We start from the raw sequence: 24,282 nt of genomic DNA, 5'->3' as shown, positions 1-24,282 counted from the left end.
CTTCTTGGCCATTTTTATGTTCTCTTTAGAGAAATATCTATTCAAACCGTTTGTCTGTTTAAAAAAATATTTTATTCTCATTTTTTATTGAAAGGCAGAGGGTCAGAGACCAACAGAGAAACAGAGATCTTCTGTCTGCTAGTTCATTCCCTTAATTGTTGTTTTATTGTTGAGTTGTAAGAGTTTTTGATAGATTCTGAATATGAGTCCTTTAGCAGATACATGTTTTGTAGATATTCTCTCTCATTTGTGAGTTTTCTTTTCATTTTCTTGGTGGTGACCTTTGGAGCATATAATTACTCATTCTGATAAAGTGTTATCTGGGCCTTTTTCTTCTGGCTTTTTTTTTTTTTTTTTTTTTTTTTTGGTAACATAGCTAAGAAAGCATTGCCTAATCCAAAGTCACTAAGATTCAAACCTGTATTTTCTCCCGAGAGGTTTAGCTCTTATGTTTAGATCTATTATTCATTTTGACTTAATGTTCTGTATTATGTGAGCTGGGAAGCCAAAAATGTTCTTTTGCATGTGAACATCCAGTTGAGTTGTTCCAGCATCATGTGTTGATAAGACCATTATTTTCCTATCGAATGGTCCTGGCACACTTATAAGAACTTAGTTGGCCATGTTGTAAGGGTTTATTTCCAATTTCATTCTATTCATCCATATGTCTGACCTTATATTTATTAGCAAGGCTTTGTAGCAAGGTTTGAAATATGGAAGTATGAGTTCTTTAACTTCATTCTTTTTTTAAGATTTTATTTATTTGTTTGAGAGGTAGAGTTACAGACAGAGAGGGAGAGACAGAAATGTCTTCCATCCGCTGGTTCACTCCCAAATGGCCACAATGTCCGGAACTGGGTCAAACTGAAGCCAGGAGTCAGGAGGTTCCTCTGGGTCTCCCATGCGGGTTCAGGGGCTCAAGCACTCGGGCCATCTTCCACTGCTTTTACAGGCCATTGCAGAGAGCTGGATGGGAAGAGGAGCAGCTGGGAGGCTTACTCCACAACACTGGCCTCCCATTTTTTTCAAGATTGTTTTGGCTATTCTGACTGTTTTACATTTTTGTGTGAATTTTAGGATCATATCATTTTCTTAAAAAAAAAAAAAAAAGCCTGATTTTTGGAGGGACTGATTTGCTTCTACAGATCAATTGGGGAAGTACTGCTATCTTACCAATAATGTCTTCCAGCCCATTAGCCTGGGATATTGTGGTGGAATGAGAAGTGCCAAGATGGCCACTGAGGTGAGAAGGTCATGCCAAGATGGACGCTGACAACAGAAACTGCCTGGCAACAGGCCGTGATTGGATGGCTTCAGAAACCACCTGACAACAGAGCCTGACAACAGGCTATGATTGGATGGTTTCAGAAACTGCCTGGCAACAGAGCCTGACTGGCAACAGGCTGTGATTGGATGACTTTGGAGCCTGCCTGGCAACAGGCTGTGATTGGTTAGGGCATAGACTGCCCCTTGACCGGATTGGCTGCCTTGGCTATATAAGCAGCTGTAGCAACTGAAATAAATGAGTCTGCTGGCTGCTTGCCTCAGGCCTGCTTTCTGGGTGACTCCGTGCCTCTTGCCCCCACCACGCTCCTCCTCTCATAACGAATCCTCTCAGAAAGAAATCAACCGCAACAGGATATCATTGCGTTTATTTCTTTAATGATGTTTGTAGTGGGTGGGCAGTTAGGGCAGTGGTTGAGAAGCTGCATGGGATACCTGCATCCCTTACTGGAGGGCTTGGATTTGAGTACTGCCTCCACTTCCAGTTCTGGCTTCTGTAATGCACGCCCTGGGATGCAGCACTGTGGCTCACATTGGGCCTTTGCCATCCATGTGGGAGACCTGGATTGAGTCCCCGGCTTCTGATTTTAGCCTGGCCCAGTCCTAGCTCTTGGACGCATCTGGGCTTTGAATGAGCAGATGGAAGTTTTTTGTTTTTGGTGGTTTTTTTTGTTTGTTTTGTTTTTGTTTTTGTTTTTTAGATTTATTTGAAAGGCAGAGTGACAGACGGAGAGGGAGATACACAGAAAGCGATGTCTTTGATCCACCAGTTCACTCCTCAAATGTCCGCAACAGGTATCCAGGCCAAAGCCAGGAGCCCAGAATTCCATCTGGATCTCCCATATGAGTGACAAGGATCCAGGCACCTGGGCCGTATTTCGCTGCTTTCCCAGGCACATTAGCAGGGAGCTGGAATGGAAGCAGAGCAACCAGAACTAGAATTGGCACTCCAATATGGGCTGCTGGTGTGGCAAGCTTTGGCTTAAAATGCTGCTCCACCCCAAGATGGAAAACTTCTGTCTCTCCACTTTCCAAATAAATTTTTTAAAAATTTGAGTGATGTTTATAGCATTTAGTGTATAACTCTTTAATCTGCTTAATTAAATTTATTCCAAAATATTTTATTGCTCTTAATGTTATTATAAATGGAATTATTTTAATCTCATTCTCAGAATATTCATTACTTGGGGCCAGTGCTGTGATGCAATGGGTTAAAGCTCTGGTCTGCAGTGCCAGCATCCCAAATGGGTGCCAGTTTGAGTCCTGGCTGCTCCACTTCTGATCCAACTCCGTGCTAATGCACCTGGGAAAGCAGGAGAGGATGGCTCAAGTCCTTGGGCACCGGCACCCACATGGGCAACATGGAAGAAGCTCTTGGCCTTGCAAATGGAAAACCTCTCTCTTTGTCTCTACCTCTCTCTCTATCTCTGTCTTTCAAATAAATAAATCTTTAAAGAATATTAATTACTTATATATATAATGCCATTGATTTTTTAAAAAGATTTATTTACTTTGAAAGAGCTACAGAGGGAGAAGGAGAAACAGAGAGAGAGAGATATCTTCCGTCTGCTGGTTTACTCCCCAGATGACCACCATGGCCAGCACTGGGCCAGGCCAAAGCCAGGAGCTTCATCTGCGTTTCCCATGTGGGTGGCAGAGGCCCAAGCACTTGGGCCATCTTCTGCTGCTTTTCTCAGGCCATTAGCAGGGAGCTGGATCAGAAGTGGAGCAGCCAGGACATGAACTGGCATCCATGTGAAGTTCTGGCATTGCAGGTGGTGGTCTTACCCACTATGCAATAATGGTGGCCCTCATTGATTTTTTTATATATTAATCTTGTAGCCTGCAAATGTTAGCTCTAATAATTTTCTGTACATAAGATCATGTCATCTGTGAATAGTTGTATTTCTTCCGTTCTAAATGTCCTTTTGTCTGTTTTTCTTGATTCCCCTGCCCAGAATCCCGGTTGTACAACACTGAGTGTAAGCAACAGGAACAGACATCTTTGTTGAGTTCCTGCCCTGAAGGGGAAAGCAATCAATCATTTCAGCATCAAGAGTGATGTTAGCTGTGGGTTCTCCATTGGTGTTCCTTGTCAGATTAAGTAAATTTTCTTCTGTTCTTAGCTTGTTAAGTGTTGTTATCATGAAAGGATGTTGGGGTTTCTCAGGAGCTTTGTCTGTGTCTGTTGAAATGGCCATTTAGTTTTCGTCCTTTATGCCATTAGTCCGATGTGTTACACTGATTTTTCTGTGTTGAAGCAGCTTTCAGTTTGCCAATACTTGGTTGAGAACGTTCACGTCTACAGCTTAGGGGATATTGTTCTGCTTTCTTGTGTCATTGTATGGTGCGTGGTATCAGAGTAGACAGGCCTCACGTAATAAATGGGGAAGTGCTCCTGCTATTTTTTGAAGGAGTTTGTGAAAGATCAGTGTTCCTGCCTTGCTGGCCCCCCTGTCCAGGCCTCCTTTGCTGGCTTCTGCTCCTGCACTGGATCTCGTAGTGAGCAAGGCCCTGGAGGCTGAACCCTGGACACCGTTTTTATCTCTTCCCAGACCTGTGAGATTTCACTGTTCTCCTGAGCTTAAACACCAGCTATATGCCGAAGTCTGTCCGATTGAAGTCTGACTGTGATCTCTCTCTTCATCTCTGGATAAATGCCTACTGGACATTCACACGTGGGTGCGGACTGTGTGTCTCAGACTTAGCGTGTCCAAAATCCCACTTCTGATCTGATTCACCGAAACCCGCTGCGCCCACCTGTCTTCCCGATTGTTGTTAATTACTGTACCTTCCAGCCTCTCAGGCCCAAACGCCAGAGTCATCCTCGTTCCCTCCTGTCTTCTTGCTCTCCACGTTCCTTAAATTAGTAAATTCCGTTGGGCCCGCCTTCAGAATAACCAGTGCAGGGGCAGGCACTGTGCTGTGGAGGCTGAAGCCGCTGTTAGGGACACACATCTCACTCGAGCGCCTGGTTCAAGTAGCTGCTCCTCCACACTTCCGACCTGACTACTTGCTAATGCGCCTCAGAGGCTGTGGGTGGCAGATGAAGTGCTTGGATTTCTGCCACCGTTGTGAGAGACCCTGATATAACTCCTGGCTCCTGGCTTTGGCCTGGCCCAACCCTGGCTGTTGTGGGCATTTGAGGAGTGAACCAGTGAGTGGAAGGTCTCTCTCTCTCTCTCTCTCTCTTTCTCACTCTGCTGTTCAAAGTAATGAATTAATTAAATCTTCAAACAAAAAACCGCTCATCGCTTCCTCCGTGGTTTGGTTACCATACTGGTCTTTCTGTCACTGGGTTGTAGTAGATGTCCCACTGTGCATCTCTGCTTCCCCTGTTGCCCGTCTTCATGTTCTCAAGGCAGTTGCCACCAGAGAGAGTTTCCATCATTAGTTGTTGTTGAGTTTTGTCAGTTGATTCTCCATATCTATCGATCCAGTCACATAGCTTTCCTTTTTCAGTCTGTTAATATAGTAAATTGCATTGATTTTCAAATGTTAAACCATCTTCGTATTCTTGGGATTACTTCCATTGCTTCTGATATATTACCCTTTTCATATATGTTGGAGTTGATTTGCTAAAATTTTAAGAATGCTTGAGTATTTTTTTAATTTACTTTATTTATTTGAAAGACAGAGTTACAGAGAGAGGTAGAGACGAGAGAGAGAGGTCTTCTATCAGCCGGCTCACTCCACAGATGGCCGCAACGGCCGGAGCTGCGCTGATCCAAAGGCAGGAGCCAGGAGCCTCCTCCGGGTCTCCCACGTGGGTGCAGGGGCCCAAGGACCTGGGTCATCTTCCATTTTCTTCCCAGGCCACAGCAGAGAGCTGGATTGGAAGAGGAACAGCCGGGACTTGAACCAGCACCCATATGGGATGCCAGCGCTTCAGACGGGGGCTTTAACCCACTGCACCACAGCCCCGCCCCGAATGCTTGAGTCTTTATCCATGAAGGAATTTTTTTTTTTTTTTGACAGGTAGAGTCATAGACAGTGAGAGAGAGAGAGAGACAGAGAGAAAGGTCTTCCTTCCATTGGTTTACCCCCAAATGGCCGCCACGGCCAGAGCTACACCGATCTGAAGCCAGGAGCCAGGTGCTTCCTCCTGTCTCCCATGCGGGTGCAGGGCCCAAGGACTTGTGCCATCCTCCACTGCCTTCCCAGGCTACAGCAGAGAGCTGGACTGGAAGAGGAACAACCAGGACTAGAACCCTGCACCTGCCCCTCTTTTTTTTTTTTTTTTTTTAAGTTTTATTTATTTATTTGAAAGTCAGAATTACACAGAGAGAGGACGAGAGGTAGAAAGAGAGGGAGAAAGAGGTCTTCCGTCTGCTGATTCACTCCCCAATTGGCTGTAACAGCCGAAGCTGGGCCAATCCAAAGCCAGGAGCCGGGAGCCTCTTACAGGTCTCCCACGTGGGTGCAGGGGCCCAAGCACTTGAGCCATCTTCTATTGCTTTCCTAGGCCATAGCAGAGAGCTGGAGAGGAAGTGGAGCAGCTGGGACTCGAACCAGTGCCCATATGGGATGCTGGCACTGCAGGCAGCAGCTTTAGCTGCTACACCACAGCACCGGCCCCTATCATGTTCTTTTTTTATATAATGTCTGCTTTCCTTGCTATTAGAGTAATTCTGACTCATAAAATTAGTTAAGAAGAATTCTCTGCTTTTCATTTATCTGGAAAAAATTGTGTGGAATATATATTTACTTTTTTAAAAGTTTTTTTTTAAGTATTTTTTTTTTTCTTGAAAGGCAGAGCAACAGAGAGAGAGAAGCAGATCTTCCATCTACTGATCCACTCCCTAGATGCTCACAACAGCCAGGGTCTACTCCAGGTTGACCTCCTGGTCTAGCTCCAGGCTAAAGCCAAGAGCCTAGACGTCGTGTAGGTCTCCAGTATGGGTGGCAGGGACATAAGTCCTTGAGCAGCAGGTGGTAGGTGCACATGATCAAGGAGCTCGATTGGAAGCAGAGCTGGAACTCAAATCCAGGTCCTTTGATAGGGGGTGCAGGCACCCACCACATCTACCTCATTTATTTTAATTCACCTTTATGTTCAAAGTAAGTTTCTTGTAGTTGGCTATTGGTAGGCTTTTGGATTTATTTTTGTTTTAAATTTACTTATGTTCTTGAAAGGCAGACTGACACACAGAGACGGATCTCTTCAATCTGATGGTTCATTCCCCAAATGGCTGCAATGTCCAGTGCTGGTCCAGGCTGAAGCCTGAAGCCCAAAACTCCATCTGGGTCCCCTTTGTGGGTGGCAGGGGCCCAAGTACTTGGGCCATCTTCCACTGACTTCCCAGGTGTGTTAGCAAGGAGCTGGATCAGAAACAGAGGTGCTGGAACTCCAACCAGTGCTCTGATATGGATGGTGGCATCATCACAAGCAAAGATGACCCACTGTGACATGATGCTGACCCCTGGTTTTGGCTTTTTGATCATCTGTTTTTATTTATTTGAAAGAGAGACAGAGATAGAGAGAGGAATCTCTTCTGTCCACTCTTCAAATGCCCATGACAGCCGCAACTGGGTCAGGCTAATGCCAGGAGCCTGGAGCTTCATTTTCATCTCCATGTGGGTGGCAGGGACCCAAGTACTTGAGGCTTCACCTGCTGCCTCCTAGGGTGTGCGTTAACAAGAAGCTGGAATTAGAAGCGAAGCCGGAACTCAGACCTGGGCATGTGACATCCCAAGCAGCATCTTAACCACTGCACCAAACACTCACCCAGGGTCTTGGGTTTTTCATGCAGTCTAATGATAACTGTGCTTTATTCTGGCTGTTGTTCTAGTGTTTATAGTATATATATTCAGCTTATCACCATCTGCCTTCAAATGTTATCATACCTCTTTACCATGGTAAATGACCCTTATACCTGTGTGCCACCCTCTCTCCTGGCCTTTGGGCTACAGTGATACATTTTACTTTTACATCTATTGTAGACCCCATGCTGCTGCTGGTTTCCCCCTTTAAACAGTTAATTGTCTTCCAGAGGCACCCAAAGAAAGAGAAAAGGTGGCCAACATCTAAGTGCGCACCTGTTATTCCTGATATTCTTTATTCCTTTCTCTGGAGCCAGATGTCTCTTCGGTGTCGTTTACCTTTCCTCTGAAGGACTTATTTTTGCTTTTCCTGTAGTGCAGCTCTGCTGGTGATTAATCCGTTCAGCTTTTATGTGTATGAAAAAGTCTTCCTTCACTTTTACTTTTAAAATATGTACTTACTTGTTTAAGAGGCATCTGTTGGCTGACTCCTCAAATGCCCACAGTAGCCAGAGCTGCAGCTGGCCAAAGCCATGAGCCAAAAACTCAGTCTGAAGCTCCTACATGAGTGTCAGGAACCCAAGTACTCCAGCCATCACCACTGCCCAGGGTTTACATTAATGTGAAGGCAGAATCAGGGGCCGCATATGCAGGCCTCCCAACCAGTGCTTAACCCACCAACTGCACAGCTTCACCCTCATTTCTCAGAGTTATTTTCACTGGATAAAAAATTTGAGAGTCACAGTTCCTTTCAGTGTTGATATATATACATATATGTGTATATATATGCATATATGTAAACAAACATGTCACTCCACTGTCTTCTGGTTTGCATTGTTAATGAGGATACATCTGCTGTCGTCTTTGTTTCTCTGGGAGCAGTGTGTCTTCTCTTAGGCTGTATTTATGATTTTCTCTTTATCACTGCTATTTGAAGATGAAATGCCTAACTTCCTATGCGGGACCTCTGTCCTTAATGAGTTGTATTATGAGAGTTAAATGTGATACTTGTTCTCAAATAGCTGTTGTCTGTGTGTGCGCAAATTGTTGAAATCTTTACTTAGCACAGAGTTGGTCTTCTGTGTACAAAGTTAATTGAAAATGAATCTTAATGGAGAAGGGGACTGGGAAGGGGAGAGGGGGGAAGAAGAGGAGGGGTAGGAGTGTGGGTGAAAGGGCAGGTATGTTGGGAAGAATAACTATATTCCTAACATTGTACTTCTGAAATTTATATTCACAGCCGGCGCCGTGGCTTAACAGGCTAATCCTCCGCCTTGCGGCGCCGGCACACTGGGTTCTAGTCCCGGTTGGGGTGCCAGATTCTATCCCGGTTGCCCCTCTTCCAGGCCAGCTCTCTGCTATGGCCCGGGAAGGCAGTGGAGGATGGCCCAAGTGCTTGGGCCCTGCACCCCATGGGAGACCAGGAGAAGCACCTGGCTCCTGGCTTCAGATCAGCGAGATGCGCCGGCTGCAGCGGCCATTGGAGGGTGAACCAACGGCAAAGCAAGACCTTTCTCTCTGTCTCTCTCTCACTATCCACTCTGCCTGTAAAAAAAAAAAAAAAAGAAGAAGAAATTTATATTCATTAAATAAAACATTTCTTTGGAGAAAAAAAGAAGAGGATGGATATTGGGTTAAGCAACTAGCACTCTGAGTGTGCAGATTATGAAAAAAAGGTAAATGAATAAATAAATGAGAGCAAAAAAAGAAAAAGATGAAATGCAGTGTGCTTAGTAGTCATTGAGCTTTTTTTTTTTTTTTAAGGATTTATTTATTTACTTGAGAGGCAGAGTTACAGAGAGAAAGAGAGAGAGACAGAGAGAGAGGTCTTCCAACCACTAGTTCACTCCCCAAATGGCTGCAACTGCCAGAGCTGGGCTGATCCAAAGCCAGAAGCCAGGAGCTTCTTCCAGGTCTCCCACATGGGTACGGGGCCCAAGGACTTGGGCCATCTTCTAGTGCTTTCCCAGGACATCAGCAGGGAGCTGGATCAGAAGTGGAGCAGTGAGGACTTGAACCAGCACCCATATGAGATGCTGACGTCGCAGACAGCTTAATCTACTATGCCACAGCACCAGCCCCTCGTTGAACTTTTTTTTTTTTTTTTTTTTTTTTTTTGACAGGCAGAGTTAGACAGGGAGAGAGAGAAAAAGAAAGGTCTTCCTTCCGTTGGTTCATCCCCCAAATGGCTGCTACGGCTGGCGCTGCGCCAATCCGAAGGCAGGAGCCAGGTGCTTCCTCTGGTCTCCCATGTGGGTGCAGGGCCCAAGCACTTGGGCCATCCTCCACTGCCTTCCCAGGCCACAGCAGAGAGCTGGCCTGGAAGAGGGGCAACCCGGACAGAATCCGGTGCCACAACCGGGACTAGAACCCGGAATGCCGGCGCCGCAGGTGGAGGATTAGCCTATTGAGCCCCGGCGCCAGCCATCATTGAACTTCTTATACCTGAGCATTTACAGTTTGCATCAAATACAGAAAAAATTTTGACGATTATTTCAAACACACACGTGCGCGTGTACACACACACACATTTACTTGATTTTGTCCCTCTATTAATATCTTGGGTTTTTCTATTAATTTTAAAGGTCTTTTTTTCTCTTTGTACTTCATTTTAGATAGTTCCTATGACTATGTCTTCAAGTTCACTGATCTTTCCCTCTTAATCCTGTCTGTGTATGTCTCATCTAGACATTATATTTTTCACCTCTAGAAATTCGATTTGGGTAATTTTTTTGTCTCCCTAGCCTCCCTACTTCCGCTTTTGCCTACATTCAGGCTTTTCCCAACACAACAACCAGAGAGACTGCTGAGACGTTGCATGCTGTGGTTTGGCTCAGACCTCCCAGTGGCTTCTCATGTTACTCAAAGCCAGAGTCCTCAGTGAGTGATAGACGCCACATGGTTTCAGCTGACATCATCTGTACTACTCTGATTTCTTTTTCCCTTTTTTTCTAAAGATTTATTTATCTGAAAGGCAGACTGACAGAAGAGAGAGAGATTGATTTTTTTATCCATTGGTTTACTCCCCAAATGGCTGCAACGGCTGGTCCAGTCTGAAGTCTGGATACCAGAACTCCATTCAGATCTTCCAAGTCGGGTGGCAGGGGCCCAAGCCCTTGGGCCATCTTCCACTGCTTTCCCAGGCCACAGCAGGGAGCTGGATCAGAAGTGGGGCGTTCAGGACTCTGATACGGGATGCGGATGTTGCTAGCAGCAGCGTAACCCGCTGAGGCACGCAGCCAGCCCTAACCGCTCTGAGTTCTTCTCTTACCTTCAGCCCTCTCCAGTCGGTCAGGTGTCCTCCCACGCAGAGTGCCCAGGAGGTGCCTCCTCTCCTTCAGAGTATGCCCGAATGCTCGTCTCCCAGAGAGCCACACGCCACGGTGGCACATCCCATGTCACCCCTCACTTCAGGGGCCTCTTCAGATGTCACTTCTCCAAGGTCTTTCCTGCCCACCCTGCTTAAAACTTTGGTTCTGGGGGCCGGTGCTGTGGTGTAGCGGGTAAAGCCACCGCCTACAGTGCCAGAATCCCATATGGGCACTGATTCGAGTCCTGGCTGCTCCACTTCCCATCCAGCTCTCTGCTATGGCCTGGGAAAGCAGTACAAAATGGCCCAAGTCCTTGTGCCCCTGCACCCATGTGGGAGACCCGGAAGAAGCTCCTGGCTTCAGATAGGTGCAGCTCCAGCCCTTGTGGCCATCTGGGGAGTGAACCAGCGGTTGGAAGACCTCTCTATCTGCCTCTCTCTAACTCTGCTTTTCAAATAAAACAAATAAATCTTAAAAAAAAACCACAAAAAACAAAAACAAAAAACTTTCCCTTTCCCCCTACACATACAGGGCTTCCTATCCTGAATCTTTGCTCTGTGCCCTGTAGCTCCTACCACCACCTTCCGTGCTACAGCCCTCTGTGTATTCAGTTCTGTTAGATGTGTGCCTCCTGGCACTGTAAGCTCTGGGAGGACATTGTTTTTGTTTTGTTCACTGCTTTACTTCGGCTGCTAGAACAGTACATGGGTCATAGCAGACAGGTACATATTTGTTGAGTGGATATGTAAATGAGAGGCTATTAGTACAGAGGAATGGGGGGGGGGTGGTTCGCACAGTTAATAGAACTGTTCCCAAAGCCCTTTTCACATACCACTGACTTCATAACCAAGAGGTACAGATATTACTGTGATCCCTTTTATGAGTATAGCAGTTCTGAGGCTAAAGGAATTTGTTGTTTTTGTTTTAAAGATTTATTTATTTATTTAAAAGGCAGAGTTACAGAGAGGCAGAGAGAAAGAAATCTTCCATCCACTGGTTCACTGTCCAGATGGCCTAAATGGCCAGAGCTGGGCCAAACCAAAGCCAGGAACCAGGAGCTTCTTCTGGGTCTCCCACGTGGGTGCAGGGGCCCAAGCACTTGGGCCATGTTTGGCTGCTCTCGTAGGCCATAGCAGAGAGCTGGATGGAAAGTGGAGCAGCCGGAACTCAAACCGGTGCCCATATGGGATGCCGGCATTGCAGGCAGCCGCTTTACCCGCTATGCCACAGTGCTGGCCCCTGAGGCTAAAGGAATTTGAAGGACCAGTCACAGACCCAGCTAAGCAGCGCATCTCAGCCTTGAGCCCGTGCCCTCCGTCTGCAGATATTGTATTTGAGGTTAGTGCCCAGATAGCAAAGGCCTTTAGGGACCTGGCGAAGGGCTCCTCTCAGCTTTGTTTCCCGAGGGAAAGGGCAGCTCCGTGGACTTGTTACAAGCAACTCTACCTTTCGGAATTACAGCATCCTTAAAAAACCCCAGCGTGGCAGAGCGAGCACACCACCTGCAGATGCCCAGGAGAACCTGGGGCTTATTTTTAGCCTGATAGAAAAAGTGCCGGATCTCTTCTAGGTGAGCTGGCAGCTGGCGGGCTGCTGATACAGCTGTGTTTATGTAAGCTGGTGGCAGAGGGCAGTGCATGGGTGACGGAGGAGCCACCTCCGCAGCTGCTGGGGCTCTGACACCCAGCTCATTCTGGTGGGAAGTCCTGGGTCAGGAGTTCTTGCCGAAGAGAGGGGGGCATGCAGAATATTTGGAGGTTGCAAAGAGCATGAAGGCTGCTGGCTCCCCTGAGTCAGATCCTTTATCAAAGCAGTCCCGTAGAAGACCTGTGCACTGGTTCCTGTCCTCTTCCTGCCCTGTTTTCCAGGGGTGAATAAAAGAAGAGAAGCTGTTTCAGATGGTGCGGTTGTAAGGCGTGGCTGCGCTCCTACTTGTGACCTACCTCTCAGGCGTGCACATGGAAGCAGTGTGTAACTCCCCACTTGCACAGGCTGTGAGATGTTGGGCTCCTCTCTTCCCACGGAAGTCACACAGCAAGGCTTTTTTTTTTTTTTTTTTTTTTTTTAGATTTATTTTATTTATTTACTTGAAAGTCACAGTTACACAGAGGGAGAAGGATAGGGAGAGAGAGAGAGAGAGAGGTCTTTCATCCGCTGGTTCACTCCCCAATTGGCTCCACCAGCTGGAGCTGCGCTGATCTGAAGCCTGGAGCCAGGAGCTTCTTCTGGGTCTCCCACGTGGGTGCAGGGGCCCAAGGACTTTGGCCATCCTCTACTGCTTTCCCAGGCCATAGCAGGGAGCTGGATCGGAAGTTGGGCAGCTGGGACTCAAATCAGTGCCCATATGGGATGGCGGCACTGCAGGCAGTGGCTTTACCCATCACACCACAGCGCCAGCCCCCAGCAAGTCTTTTAAAGGAGTTACCCATGGGCTCTCTCAAGGAGAACCAAGGTAGAATGTTTCTTCGTGGGGACTTTTTTTCTTTTTTTTTTTAACCTTGAGTTCTGAAAATGTTCAAAGAGGAACAGAAGTAGAGCAAGTGGTAATTGAACAGCATGGCCAGTCTTGTCCCGCCTGTCCCGCCACTCACTCTACGGTTATTTTGTGAAGTCACAGACAGCATGTTATTCCATCTGGAAATATTTCTGTGTGTGCCTCTCATGTACAGGGAGTCTTTTAAAAACAAAACAGCCACAATACCATCTTCACACTTCAGTGAACTCGTTCTTAAGATCAAATATTGTAGTGTTCAAATTCCCTCTTTTTTTTTTTTTTTAAGATTTTTATTTATTTACTTGAGTAGAGGTAGAGCTACAGCGAGAGGGAGAGATAGAGAGAGAGGTCTTCTATCCACTGCCCAAATGGCCGCAATGTCCAGAGCTGGGTTGATCTGAAGCCAGGAGCCAGGAGCTTCATCTGGGTTTCCCATGTGGGTGGCAGAGGCCCAAGCACTTGGGCCATCTTCTGCTGCTTTCCCAGGCCATAGCAGGGAGCTGGATCAGAAGTGGAGCAGCTGGGACAGGAACTGGTGTCCATATGGGATGCCGGTGCTGCAGGCGAAGGCTTAGCCTACTATGCCACAGTGCCGGCCCCAAGTTTAGTTTTTTTTTTTTAAACTTGGCTTGTTTAAATCAGGATCCCAGGATTCCACCCCCCCCCCCCAAAAAAAAAAAATGGTGGCGGGAGGAGAAAGATTCATCTTTTTCCTTCCTCTTTTGCAATTTGTGCTGCAGAAACCAGGTCATTTGCGCGATGGAGGTTTCCACGGTCTGGATGTTCCTGACCATGTCGTTCAGCTTCCTCTGTAAGTGCAGCTCACTGCCCATTTAGTTCCCGCAGATCGGTAGTTAGAGCCAGAGATTTGAGCAGATTCAGGTTCAATTCTAGAGTGAAAACACGTCATAGGTGGTGCTGTGCGCTTCCACCGGACCCAAGGGGAATCTGGTTTCCTGCTGTGAGTAGCCTAGAACTACTTGTCTCCACCCATTCATTGACTGCCACCTAATGAATTTTAAAGGACAAATGTGCCTGCTGTGGCTTTCTCTGAGTTGTTCACAGAAAAACACTTTCTGGAAAGTGCAGTATTGTCTGTTTAAAATTCTCCAGTCATGACAACAGCCCTGGAAGTCAGCCCTGGAGGCTGCACCATAAAGCTAACCCAGGTCACCTTGGGGAACCAGCCCTGCCATGGGCACTGTGTCTGGGTCACCTGTGTGCAGTGGCGGATCTCCCCCACTAGAGGACACTGTGGCTCCAGGACTTCACGTGGCTCTTAGCCAATCTTGCTACTCCAACACCTCTTCAGAAGACAGTCTGTAGTGTGCATTTATCGGGCACCATGTGTTTCTTGTGTCAAGGAGAACGCCAAGGTTCTCTTGGCGCTGTTTCCTGGGGTGGTTTCTCTGTGTTTCCCTTTATAAAAAGAGGGGCTGCCTCTCTTGGAAAACCATTCCAGCCCCTACAGGGAGACCACCTCCGTTTACCCAGTTGGAGTCTTTAAACTGCAGTATGTGGGTTTTTGGGGGATGTGAAATGTACCCAAGAAGGATGCCAAAGCGTACTTATCTCTGAAATAATTGATTCATTTATTTTACACCATGCGTTGAGAATCCAGGGGGGAGAAGGTGGGCACCTGAGTGACAGCTCCCTTAGCAGGCACTGTCCCATTCCTAGCACGATGGGCACTGTCAGCCTCATTCAAATCCAAGGAACATGCGGCCCGCGGAGGCTGACTTGCTGAAGGTGCAGGTGGAGGGCTCTGGCCGTGAATCCGTGCACTTCCACTCACCCCTCAGGGCCGGGCCGACCACGGCATCCTGGCCTCCGGGAGTTCATGATGTAGCACAGCAGTTACAACAGACAGACATGAGCAGACACCCTCTCAACACACAGCCGTATACGCAGAGCGTCCCCTGCTGCTGTGCCACCAGCCACTAGAAACAGGGCATCCCCGGGGCTCCGCTTGTCCTGACATCCCTGTGTTGACGGCCCACTCAGCCTCACTCCGTCTCCCCCATGACCAAGGCCTTCTTGGGGGCAGGAGGAGATAATCGCTCGATTCAGGCTATGGCCACCGAGGTACCAGAAACATGCAGCAGAGCCAAGGCCAAGAGGGCTCCTCCTGCCCCACGTGTGTGGTTTCACGGAGAAAGGCAAAGGCAGCTGGGACAAAAGCACTGAGTTCTGAAAAACTCTGTGCTAGTACAGCACATCATTCCAAATGCCCTTCCAGAAATTCATACTCTCAAACCCGTGCACCTGCCCCCCGCCTCAGCCCTGCTGCCTGGATTCAGCCCTGGCAGCACCAGTGAGCCCATAGCATCAGAGCCCAAGCTGTGCTCTTTACTGAAGCTGGTGGGCTCCACTGAGGGGAGAGATGACAGCTGGCAGTTGGGTGTGAACTGGCTGGGTTACGTTGGGAAAGAAGATACAGGTGGCAGGTGTTTAAAGAAGCGGAGCCGGGAGTGTTTGGAGAGGCCCAATCCCAAAGCCGCTTCAGCTTCAGGCGATCACAGCAGCGAGGTTCTGTTCCGGGAGGACAGGCGTGGGTGTGCTGCAAGCCACCAGCCTCCTCCAGACGAGCCGGGGATAATGAATGAGCCGTCAGCCAGCGCCTTTGCTCGCCCATGAAAAGAGACGGTCCCTCTGCAAACACATTTGTGCCCCAGGAGCCATCTGGCAAATGTGCCCATTCCCTCAGCGTTTCTGGTATTTTCCTGACTTTCGGCCCCTGTTTCCCTGAATATAAATTGTTGCAGCAAACCAATCCAGCAGAACACTTACTGGCACTTCACACGCTGTCCTTGAGCCGGGGTCACCCCGTGGCTTGCAGCCTCTGAGGCTGCACACAGCTAACGATGTCTCAGATGTGTGCGTCTCCCCTCTCCGCCATCCCCATGTATTTCGGAGCAGGCAGAGCCAGGCGTGTAAGCTGCAGACCGGAGCTGCAGCAAGCAGCTGGAAAAGCCGGGGCACAGGCGCATCCCCGTGGCAGGACGTCCTTCACGGGGAAGGGGCAGGGCAGGTTAACGCCATCCCACTGCAGAGGCGCCACAGCTGGAGGACGGGTCACGTGCCCCGGCTACCCAGCAAGCTCTGGCTGCCCACTCCAGCTACTGGGCCCTCGCACAGAGGCACGTTTTTCCTCTGAACTGGCCTGGCCTGCTGGTGGGCCAGGCTGGAGAGCGCTGGGTCACCTGGGAGCCATTGGAGCCAGCTCCCTAATTCCAGCTTTCTTCCGTGACTCCAACTCAGAGAACAGATAAAGCCAGGAGATGGGAGGGGAGACCTATTCTTCAAGTCATTCATCTCCTTGGTGATACGCTTCATGGACAAGAGAGGCCAAACGGCCATTAGCCGCTAACCCCCTGACCCCAGCCCGGGGAGCCCTGGATTGTTCTAATGTGGGTGGGAGAGGAAGCTGTTACTGCAGAGACTCCCTGAAAGGTGCCATCACCTTAACTACCACGGGCAGGCAGCTCCCCTGCAGATCCACAGCTCCCTGCCTTGGTACACGCAGCCCCCACCCCCCACCCCACGGAGCCAGCCTGCCTCATCCGCCTGAACGAGAGCCCCTTGGTCTTCTGCAACTCAGCTCCAGCCTCGCCACCCAACTGTCTCACAAAAGACAAAACTGATACCAGGAAACTGTGCTGTCCTCAGGGTCACACGGCTGCAACCTGGAAGAGCTTGGACAAACCCCAGGTCTGCTGACCGCCGGCCCTGCTCCCAGGTACCAAGAGATCACATCCGGAGCTGTACTGCACCTGTCCAGTCGGGGCAGAAGACTGGGTGCTGAACAGGGAGAAGAAGGGTTAGAGGGAACCGACTGAATTTCAGCCAGAGGGATGGCTGAAATCCTCTAGCCCAAGCTCTGCATTTACAGAGGAGAAAATGGAGGTGCAGTGGGGTGAGGCGATCGCTCACGGTCACACGGCCAGCTGGTAATGGAACTGAGACTACGGGTCTCCCAGTTCCTAGGGCCTTGCTCTTGCCTGACTGCCACGCTCGGGAGAGCTGAGAGTCAACCCCCACCCTGGGGAGGGGAAAGATGGATAGCCAAGCCTTCCAACCAGCTGCTACCCGAGGGGCAGATCCCTGGGGTCCTCCACGCTTCTGGGCTTTTCTTTCCCTGTCCTGGTGGCAGTACACTTAAATAGGGTGCATTCTGCATGAATAACACAGAGCACATCCCTTCCGGGGGGGGGGAAGGCCGCGTCTGGGCAGGCAGCATGACAGATGGTATTTACAATGTGCACTGAGAAGTGTGCCCACAGCCTCACTGGGGCTGTGTGGCTGAGAGATGGAGGAGACAGACCCGAGTGCCCACTGTCTCACTCCTCTGCCCGGCGCTCCCAGGCAGCGGCGGCTGCTGCTGCTCTCACTGCCACCGCCTTTCTGTCGAGAGCTGGTGCCGGTGGACCTGGCTTCCTCCCTCACGTTCACGGTCGCCCCTCGCTGGAGGAGGTGCTGGGCTGAACCACCATTCTTCCCCAGAGGAGGCCGAGGACACCTGGGCGGACCTCCCGAGGGGTTGCGGGCCTGGAGATGTGTACACACACACATACACAGGACAGGCCCGTTCACTGAGCACGTACTTGTCGTGAGCCTGCCGTGGGTCAGGAGCTGTCCTGGGAGTCAAAGATACTGCAGACAAGATCAGGCCCTTTCCCTTGTGGACTGCACAGTATACTTATTTAATTATCTGAGAGGCAGAGACACAGACAGGGTGAGCGCCCACCCACTAGTTCACTCCCCAGATGCTCACAACAGCTAGGGCTGAGGCAGGCTGAATTCAGGAATTCAGGCCAGGTCTTCCACTTGAGCGGCGAGCACCCAGCCACTTGAGCCGCCACCACCACCTCCCAAGGATCTGCACTAGCAGGAAGCTCAAGTCAGGAGCTGGAGCTGGGACTCAAACCCAGGAACTCTGATGTGGGACGCAGGTGTCCCACCCCGCCTTAACTCGAGGCCACATCCCTGTCCCAACAGAACATCTTACTGTAAAGGTTTCCCGTGGACTTAGTAGCCAGCTGCCCTTGGCCCTCCCAGGCTCTCACTGGGTCTCTCTCTCCAGAGTGTGCTGGGCACGCTGGTGCCTGGCTCTGTGCAGTGCTCAATGAAAGCAAACCTGACCCTCTTCAGGGATAGACTGCACACGGCACTTAAGAGAAACAAAGCAGAGAAAGAGACCAGCAAAGCCGGGGGCAGCCCCTGGAGCTTCGGACTCCTGTAAGCCCCCAGCTGGACGGCCCCTGCAGGGGAGGGGGTGCTCTGACCTGGCCCCGGGCTAGAAGCCTTGGAGAGAACAGTCTGTGCAGGCAGCGGTCAAGGCCAAGAGCACTTGCCACCACTGGGGGCTTTTGCATTTCACTCTCAAAATAGGAACTTGGTGAGAGCAATGGAGAGCAAACCTCTGGGCCCAGAGACTTTAATGCCCCGTTTGTAAAATGGAGGCCGTTTTATCTGTTCTGCTTACCTCAAAAAGGCCAGCTTCCCGAGGATGTAATGAAATGACAAAACGGGGAAGTATTTTTGAAGTAAAGACAGGAGGGCATACAAGTTTATTATTATGATGCAGAAGAATCTTTTCTCTGTAACACGCAGCACGCCTGTTGTTGGGGGCCGAGAGTAACAGCTGTGTAATTAGACTTCATGTCAGATCGGGAGAGGCACGCGCTGGCTTTCATTACGCAGACACTTGTACGGCTCCTAGGGCGCATGGCGTCGGGTACTACGATGGATGCAAAATTGAATGAGCCATAATCCTCCCCTACAAGGAATGTGCGTTCTGTTCTCCGGAGAATGAAACTTAGATAGCATAACACAAGGTCAAGAGGAAAAGGGGGCTGCGAGGAAGAAGATACCCCAAGACCTGCAGCACTACTCGAGGTCACGCCGAAGTGCCGGGCCCCACGGAGTATCCAGAAATGGGACCCCCAGGACCAGGCAAGCCCACAGAGATGGCCAGGACCCAGGGGGAGGGAGGCCCCGGCGAGCAGCCAAGGTTTCCCGGGATGACTGGCCGCACTTGGGACCAGGAAAGTTTCCCCCGCACTTCTCTGAGTGCAACGTCTGGGTGCCCACACCTCGCTTTGAAGGGGGTTGGTGTCTGTGAACCTACACAGCTTTCCGTAATGATTTAAGTGACTCAGAAGCCCGGGAGCCCTGGAGTGAAAGGATGAGACGAAAGGAAAGGGGAAAGGCTTCGGCAGGCGGCAGCCAGGTTCCATTTGATCTTGCAGACAGCGGGCCACGGAGGGTGAAGGCCCCAGCCGGGGATGGCGGGCGGCTGGCTTCCCAGCCGCTACCTCCTCCCCGAGCCCACAGCCGCTGTTTGGACTTGCAGACTTCAAACATGACTTGGGGATTCCTGGAAGACAAAAGGATTGAGGACCACAGCGCAGATCTCAGGCACAAACAACTCAGGGGCTCATCTCGGGCAGGCGAGGAGCCACCGCCGGGCACCCCTCTGCCACCAGTTTCTCAGATGACTGGGGCTCCTGGTGGGGGAGGGGGCCAGGGCCTTGGCGGGGAAGAGCCTGGCAGAGCGAGGCCTCAGAGTGGAAAACCTGCCCAAGAGAACCAAGCAGAAGAGGTGCTGGAGAAAGAGCTACCCCGTCTTTCCCCGCCTCTGGGCACTGCCATTTGCTTTGAGCTATAATTACAGCTCTTAGTGTTCCTTCCCGGCTTCTCATTAGCTCAAGGTGTCCACAAACAGCTCCGCTCCCCTCACCCCTGCCCTTCCTCCCCCAGCGGCACCTCCCCGCCCTTCAGTGGCAGAAGTTCCATCCTTAATAAACCCCCCAGTCCACCCATGCCCTTCCCTGGAGGGGCTCCCCCCCCCCCCCACGCTCTGTCTCCCTGATTTTCTCCCAGGAGGCCAGGACCTGGGTCTTAACCTCTTTGTATTCTCAGCACCTCGGCCAGGGTCTGGCAAATCACGAGCACTCGCTCCCTGTTCGCGAACGGCGCCGTTGAGCTGCTGCCAACTTAATCTTCCTAAAACGCTGCTCCAGTTAGAAGCCATCCCTGCTTCTCCATCACCCTCAGGCTGGCCCCCGGGGCCCTCGGGACGTGGTCCCCCTCACCTGCTTGGCCATCCTTCCTTTGTGATCGGCTGCTCAGCAGCTTGCCTGCCCTTGTGCGTTTGCTGCACCCACACATCTTTCCACCTCTACCCCTTAAAGGGCCCCACCTTTGTGGGTTTTTTTAAAAAAAGATTTATTATTTATTTGAAAGGTAGAGTTACAGAGAGGCAGAGGCAGAGAGACACAAAGAGAGAAATCTTCCATCTGCTGGCTCACTCCCCAAATGGCTGCAATGGCCAGAGCTGGGTCCATCCGAAGCCAGGAGCCAGGAGCTTCCTCCAGGTCTCCCACGTGGGTGCAGGGGCTCAAGGACTTGGGCCATCTTCTGCTTTCCCAGGCCATAGCAGAGAGCTGGATCAGAAGAGGAGCAGTACCCATATGGGATTCCAGCAGCGCAGGCAGCAGCTTTACCAGCTACACCACAGCACTGGTCCTGGACCCCACCACCGCCCCCGCCGCCTTTCGAGGCTCACCTCCACAGCGAGCTCCTACCCCTTAGAACTCAGTTTGGCCCTTTGGAGTCTGAACCCCCCAAGCCCTTACCCTGTTCTGCTTTGTCTTAGCATGACACAGGTGGGGAGGGCTTACAAAATGAAGGGCAGGCTGGGAATGCCACTCAGCCTTGCTGTCACTCCACACTGGACCCCAGGGGTTCTCCCAGGGCAGGTGCAGGGCCCATGTGCAGCACACCCCCAGGCACCTGTGACCGCATGGCCCACAGCAGCCATTCAGGGACAGTGAGCAGACACCACACCCCTCCCTCCTCTTCCCCCAACATGGCACAGAAGGTGCCAGTCCCTAGGCTGTCGTAGATGCAAAGGACCAAAAGCCATCAGCTGGCCCAGCCCCCTACCTCCGTTCCTCAGAGGCTCCAGGCTTGGTCCCCAGCCCCAAGTCCCACTGTGCTGGCTGGTGGGCTGTACCTAATTGCAGATTCCCTGGGGCCGAGGGATGGGGCGGGCTGGATAAGAGGTTCAGACAGCATTGAGGACCCCAGGTGGACAGGGTGGCCTCAGGTCTGCAGAGGACGTCGGATGGCCGTCCTCCCAGCAGCGGCCAGGGAGAGGGAAGCAGTCTCCTGCAGGGGGATTCTGGGAATGCTGGGGCAAACTGCTCTGGGGCAGAGGAGAAACAAGGCGCCCTCCTGGGCACTTCTCAGGTCCTGCTCTCCCCTCATTCCAACTGCTGCTGCAGTCCTGCTCTTTGCCTTGGAAGGCACCCACCTCCCATGTCCCTGTGCTCAGGCCACGGTTCTTCCTGTCCAGCCTCTGAATGACAGCCACAGGGACCTTTTCTTTTTTAAGATTTATTTATTTACTTGAAAGACAGAGTTACAGAGAGAGATGGAGACAGAGAGACAGGTCTTCCACCCGCTGGTTCTCTCCTCAAGTGGCTGCAACAGCCAGAGCTGCGCTGATCCAAAGCCAGGAGAAAGCAGCTTCTTCCGGGTCTCCCACGTGGGTGCAGGGGCCCAAGGACTTGGGCCATCTTCTACTGCTGGCCCAGGCCCAGGCCATAGCAGAGAGCTGGATTGGAAGTGGAGCAGCTGGGACTTGAACCGGTGTCTATATGGGATGCTGGCACTGCAGGTGGCATCTGTCTTTACCCACTAAGCCACAGCGCTGGCCCCCCAGGGATCTTTTCAAATACTGCTCTCTGCTCACAGTCCTTCAGTGGCTCCCAAATGCCCTTAGGATAAAGTCCAAGCTCTTCTCCACGCCCCCTCCAGGCGAGGCTCCCTATTACTGAGCACCTTGCTCTGGTTTCCAGCCAGGACAGGTTGCTGGCAGTTTGCCTCTCATGTGCAGCCCTGGCCATACCCCATACTGTTCTCTCCGTTTGGAACATTCCCCTTGTACCTGTCCCCAATGCCTGGTTCTGGGGCATATCCCTTGGGATGCCTTCCTGGACCCGCGAGGACTCCGTCCATCCCCTGGACCTTCCCTTGAATCTAGCACTTATCCTTGTGCTGGCCATCTTGCCACCCCCAATTAAGCTATTTCTGGAGGGCAAGCTCTGGGTCTTATCCATCTCTGCCTTCCCAGTGTGGCAGCACTGGCGCATCCCAGGAGCCTGCTGAGGCCCTTCCGCTGGAGGGGGACGCCAGAGTTGGACATGCGGCCAAGCGCTGCCCCTGGGCTGGGGAAAGGGCAGAACCCAAGTGGCACCTGGGCAGAATGCTGCAGCAAAGAAGCTAGCGCCTCTTGTGTTTCCAGAATCACACCCCGTGCAGACAGTTTTATTTACAAGGAGATCTTGGCAGGATCTTGACTTGTTAGTAGAGTAGGGATGGGGGTTGGGTGGTGGAAAACAAAAATAGTTGAGCCCGATCACACTTTCTGAATCCGCGATGAAAATCGGAGTCTGCAGCGAGCTCCCCTAATGAGAGTGGAGTGACCGTCCTTTCTCCTTGCTGGGTGGGCCGGCCACAGGTCGGATGCCGCCGCTGGGGTCCTGTTCGCTCTGGGAACAGGAATTGCAACGTTCACTCGGGCAAACGGTCTCAGTTTTCGAGAGGCAAAGGCGAGCGTGTGGGTGTGTGGTGGGAAGACTAGGGGCGCAGCCTCGGCGCGGGCTGGGAACCGCAGGGAGACAGCCTCTGGCCCCGGAGGCGGCTCCTCCCAGGGGCTCTGGCTGGTAGGAAATGCAGCTCCCCTAATCTTGCGCGCTGACTTCCCTCCTGCGGGCTTTAGTGCCTTCACCGCCTCTCCCAGCGCGGGCTCTCCCCTGGGCTAACCTCCATCCACGTGGCAAGGTGCAGCCTGGGCAGTCCTGCGGCTCCGGGTGCGGGGAAGACAAGACGTGGGGTTTGGGACCCGGGATCCCCCAGCTGACGTCTCCCGTCCCTAGCTAGGCCTCCGGGAAGCTCCCGGGACCTGAGACGGCGGCGCACGGGGATCTCGGGGTGGGGGTGAGGGGTCCCGGGCCGGCAGCATTGCCCCCCCCCCCCCCCCCCCCGTTAACCTTGTCAACGCGGTGAAAACCTCGCTTCTGCCTCCTTGTCACACTTGCCGCTTCCAAGTGCTCACCAGGCAGATGGGAGACAAACCCAGGCCCGGAGTGGACGCCGCTGGTTCTGGGTGGGGGGTGGGCGACGCAGCGCAGTCACCGACTCCGCCGCTCCCGGGACCGCACGGCTCGGACCGCTGCGGCCCCGGCGGGGGCGTGCGGAGTGGCGGTGGGGGCGGGGGCGTGCGGCCCCGGCGGGCAGCCCCGCCCCCGCCCGCGCGCCGCCCCGAGGAGTCCGCGGGGAGGAGGAGACTCCGGCGCAGAGCGGGGGCCGCGGGAAGCGGGAAGCGAGCGCGGGGACCAGCCGGGCCAGGGCCGGCCCAAGGGCGCTCTCGCCTCGGAGCTGGGCGCAGGGGCCGGGGTGGGGGGCAGGCGGAGGCAGAGGTCGGCGGGAGCCGAGAAGTTTGGCGGCGCGGGGGCCGGGCGTCCCGGGGCTGCAAGCAGGCGGCTGCGGCGGCGCGGGGGCCGGGGCCATGGGGGCAGGCGCCGGCGGCCGGGCTGGCGCGGAGGAGGCACGGCGTGCACCGAGCCCTGCGAGCGGAGCGGCCGCCGAGGCGCAAAGTTAGCCCGGCGCCCCGGGACCCTCCTCGGCCATGGGCGAGCACCCCAGCCCGGGCCCCGCAGTGGCCGCCTGCGCCGAAGCGGAGCGCATCGAGGAGCTGGAGCCGGGGCCGGAGGAGCGGCCGCCTGCCGCGCCAGAGGACGTGAGTGCCCCTCCCCAGCCCGGGCAAACTTTCTAGGGGGCGCCGAGGGTAGGGCCGCCCCCGCGGGGCAACTTGGAGGCGTCAAGGTGACGCGGAAGCGCCCGGGATTGGACGGGTCCCCACGGGCGGGAGGGGCTGCGGGCCCCGGGTCTCCGGAGCGCACGCGTCACCCCGGCTCGGGCGCCCACGGCTTCCCTGCGGGACACGGGCGCGCCGCTGCGCCGGGGACCCGCCGGCCGCGAGAGCCCTCGCCCCGTGGCTGGTGCAGTGCCCGGGACACGGCGTTTTCCCGCAGAGGCAGCCGCGTCACAGCCGTGACTCCCACCCCCCCCCCCCCCGCGACCTGCAGGCGCCGCAGAGTCCCCGGGACCCGGCCCCGCAGATTGCACTGGCCACCCTCTGCTCCTCCCCGCGCCAGCCTTGTCGCGACGTTGGCTGCAATGCAAGCTGGCCTCTGTCGCCGAGCCGGGCCGGAGCAGGGAGAGGAGTGCGGGCAGCAGGGTTTGCTCCTCGCGAGGGGCCCAGCCCACGTCCGTGTGGGCGACGGTTCCCTGGGGGGGCGGGGGGGTCAGGAGGGCTGCCCCGCGGGCTTCCCCGCCATCAGCCGCTTGGGTCCCCGT

General features: G+C 52.7%; 1 protein-coding gene across 3 annotated transcripts in view; it reads left to right on the top strand.

Moving 5' to 3' along the window:
• The first annotated feature begins 23,551 nt into the window (after positions 1-23,551).
• The window catches only part of RHBDL3 (rhomboid like 3), a 58,346-nt gene continuing 57,615 nt past the window's right edge, over positions 23,552-24,282 (top strand). For all 3 annotated transcript variants that reach the window (XM_062175597.1, XM_062175596.1, XM_062175595.1), the window contains exon 1: positions 23,552-23,662. In XM_062175597.1, coding sequence (XP_062031581.1) covers positions 23,552-23,662 — 111 coding nt within the window. The remainder of the gene's footprint in view (positions 23,663-24,282) is intronic.

Source organism: Lepus europaeus, chromosome 18, assembly GCF_033115175.1.
Source record: "Lepus europaeus isolate LE1 chromosome 18, mLepTim1.pri, whole genome shotgun sequence".
Taxonomy (NCBI): Eukaryota; Metazoa; Chordata; class Mammalia; order Lagomorpha; family Leporidae; genus Lepus; species Lepus europaeus.
Note: the sequence above shows the minus strand (reverse complement) of the source record. Positions and strands in the feature narration are given on the sequence as shown.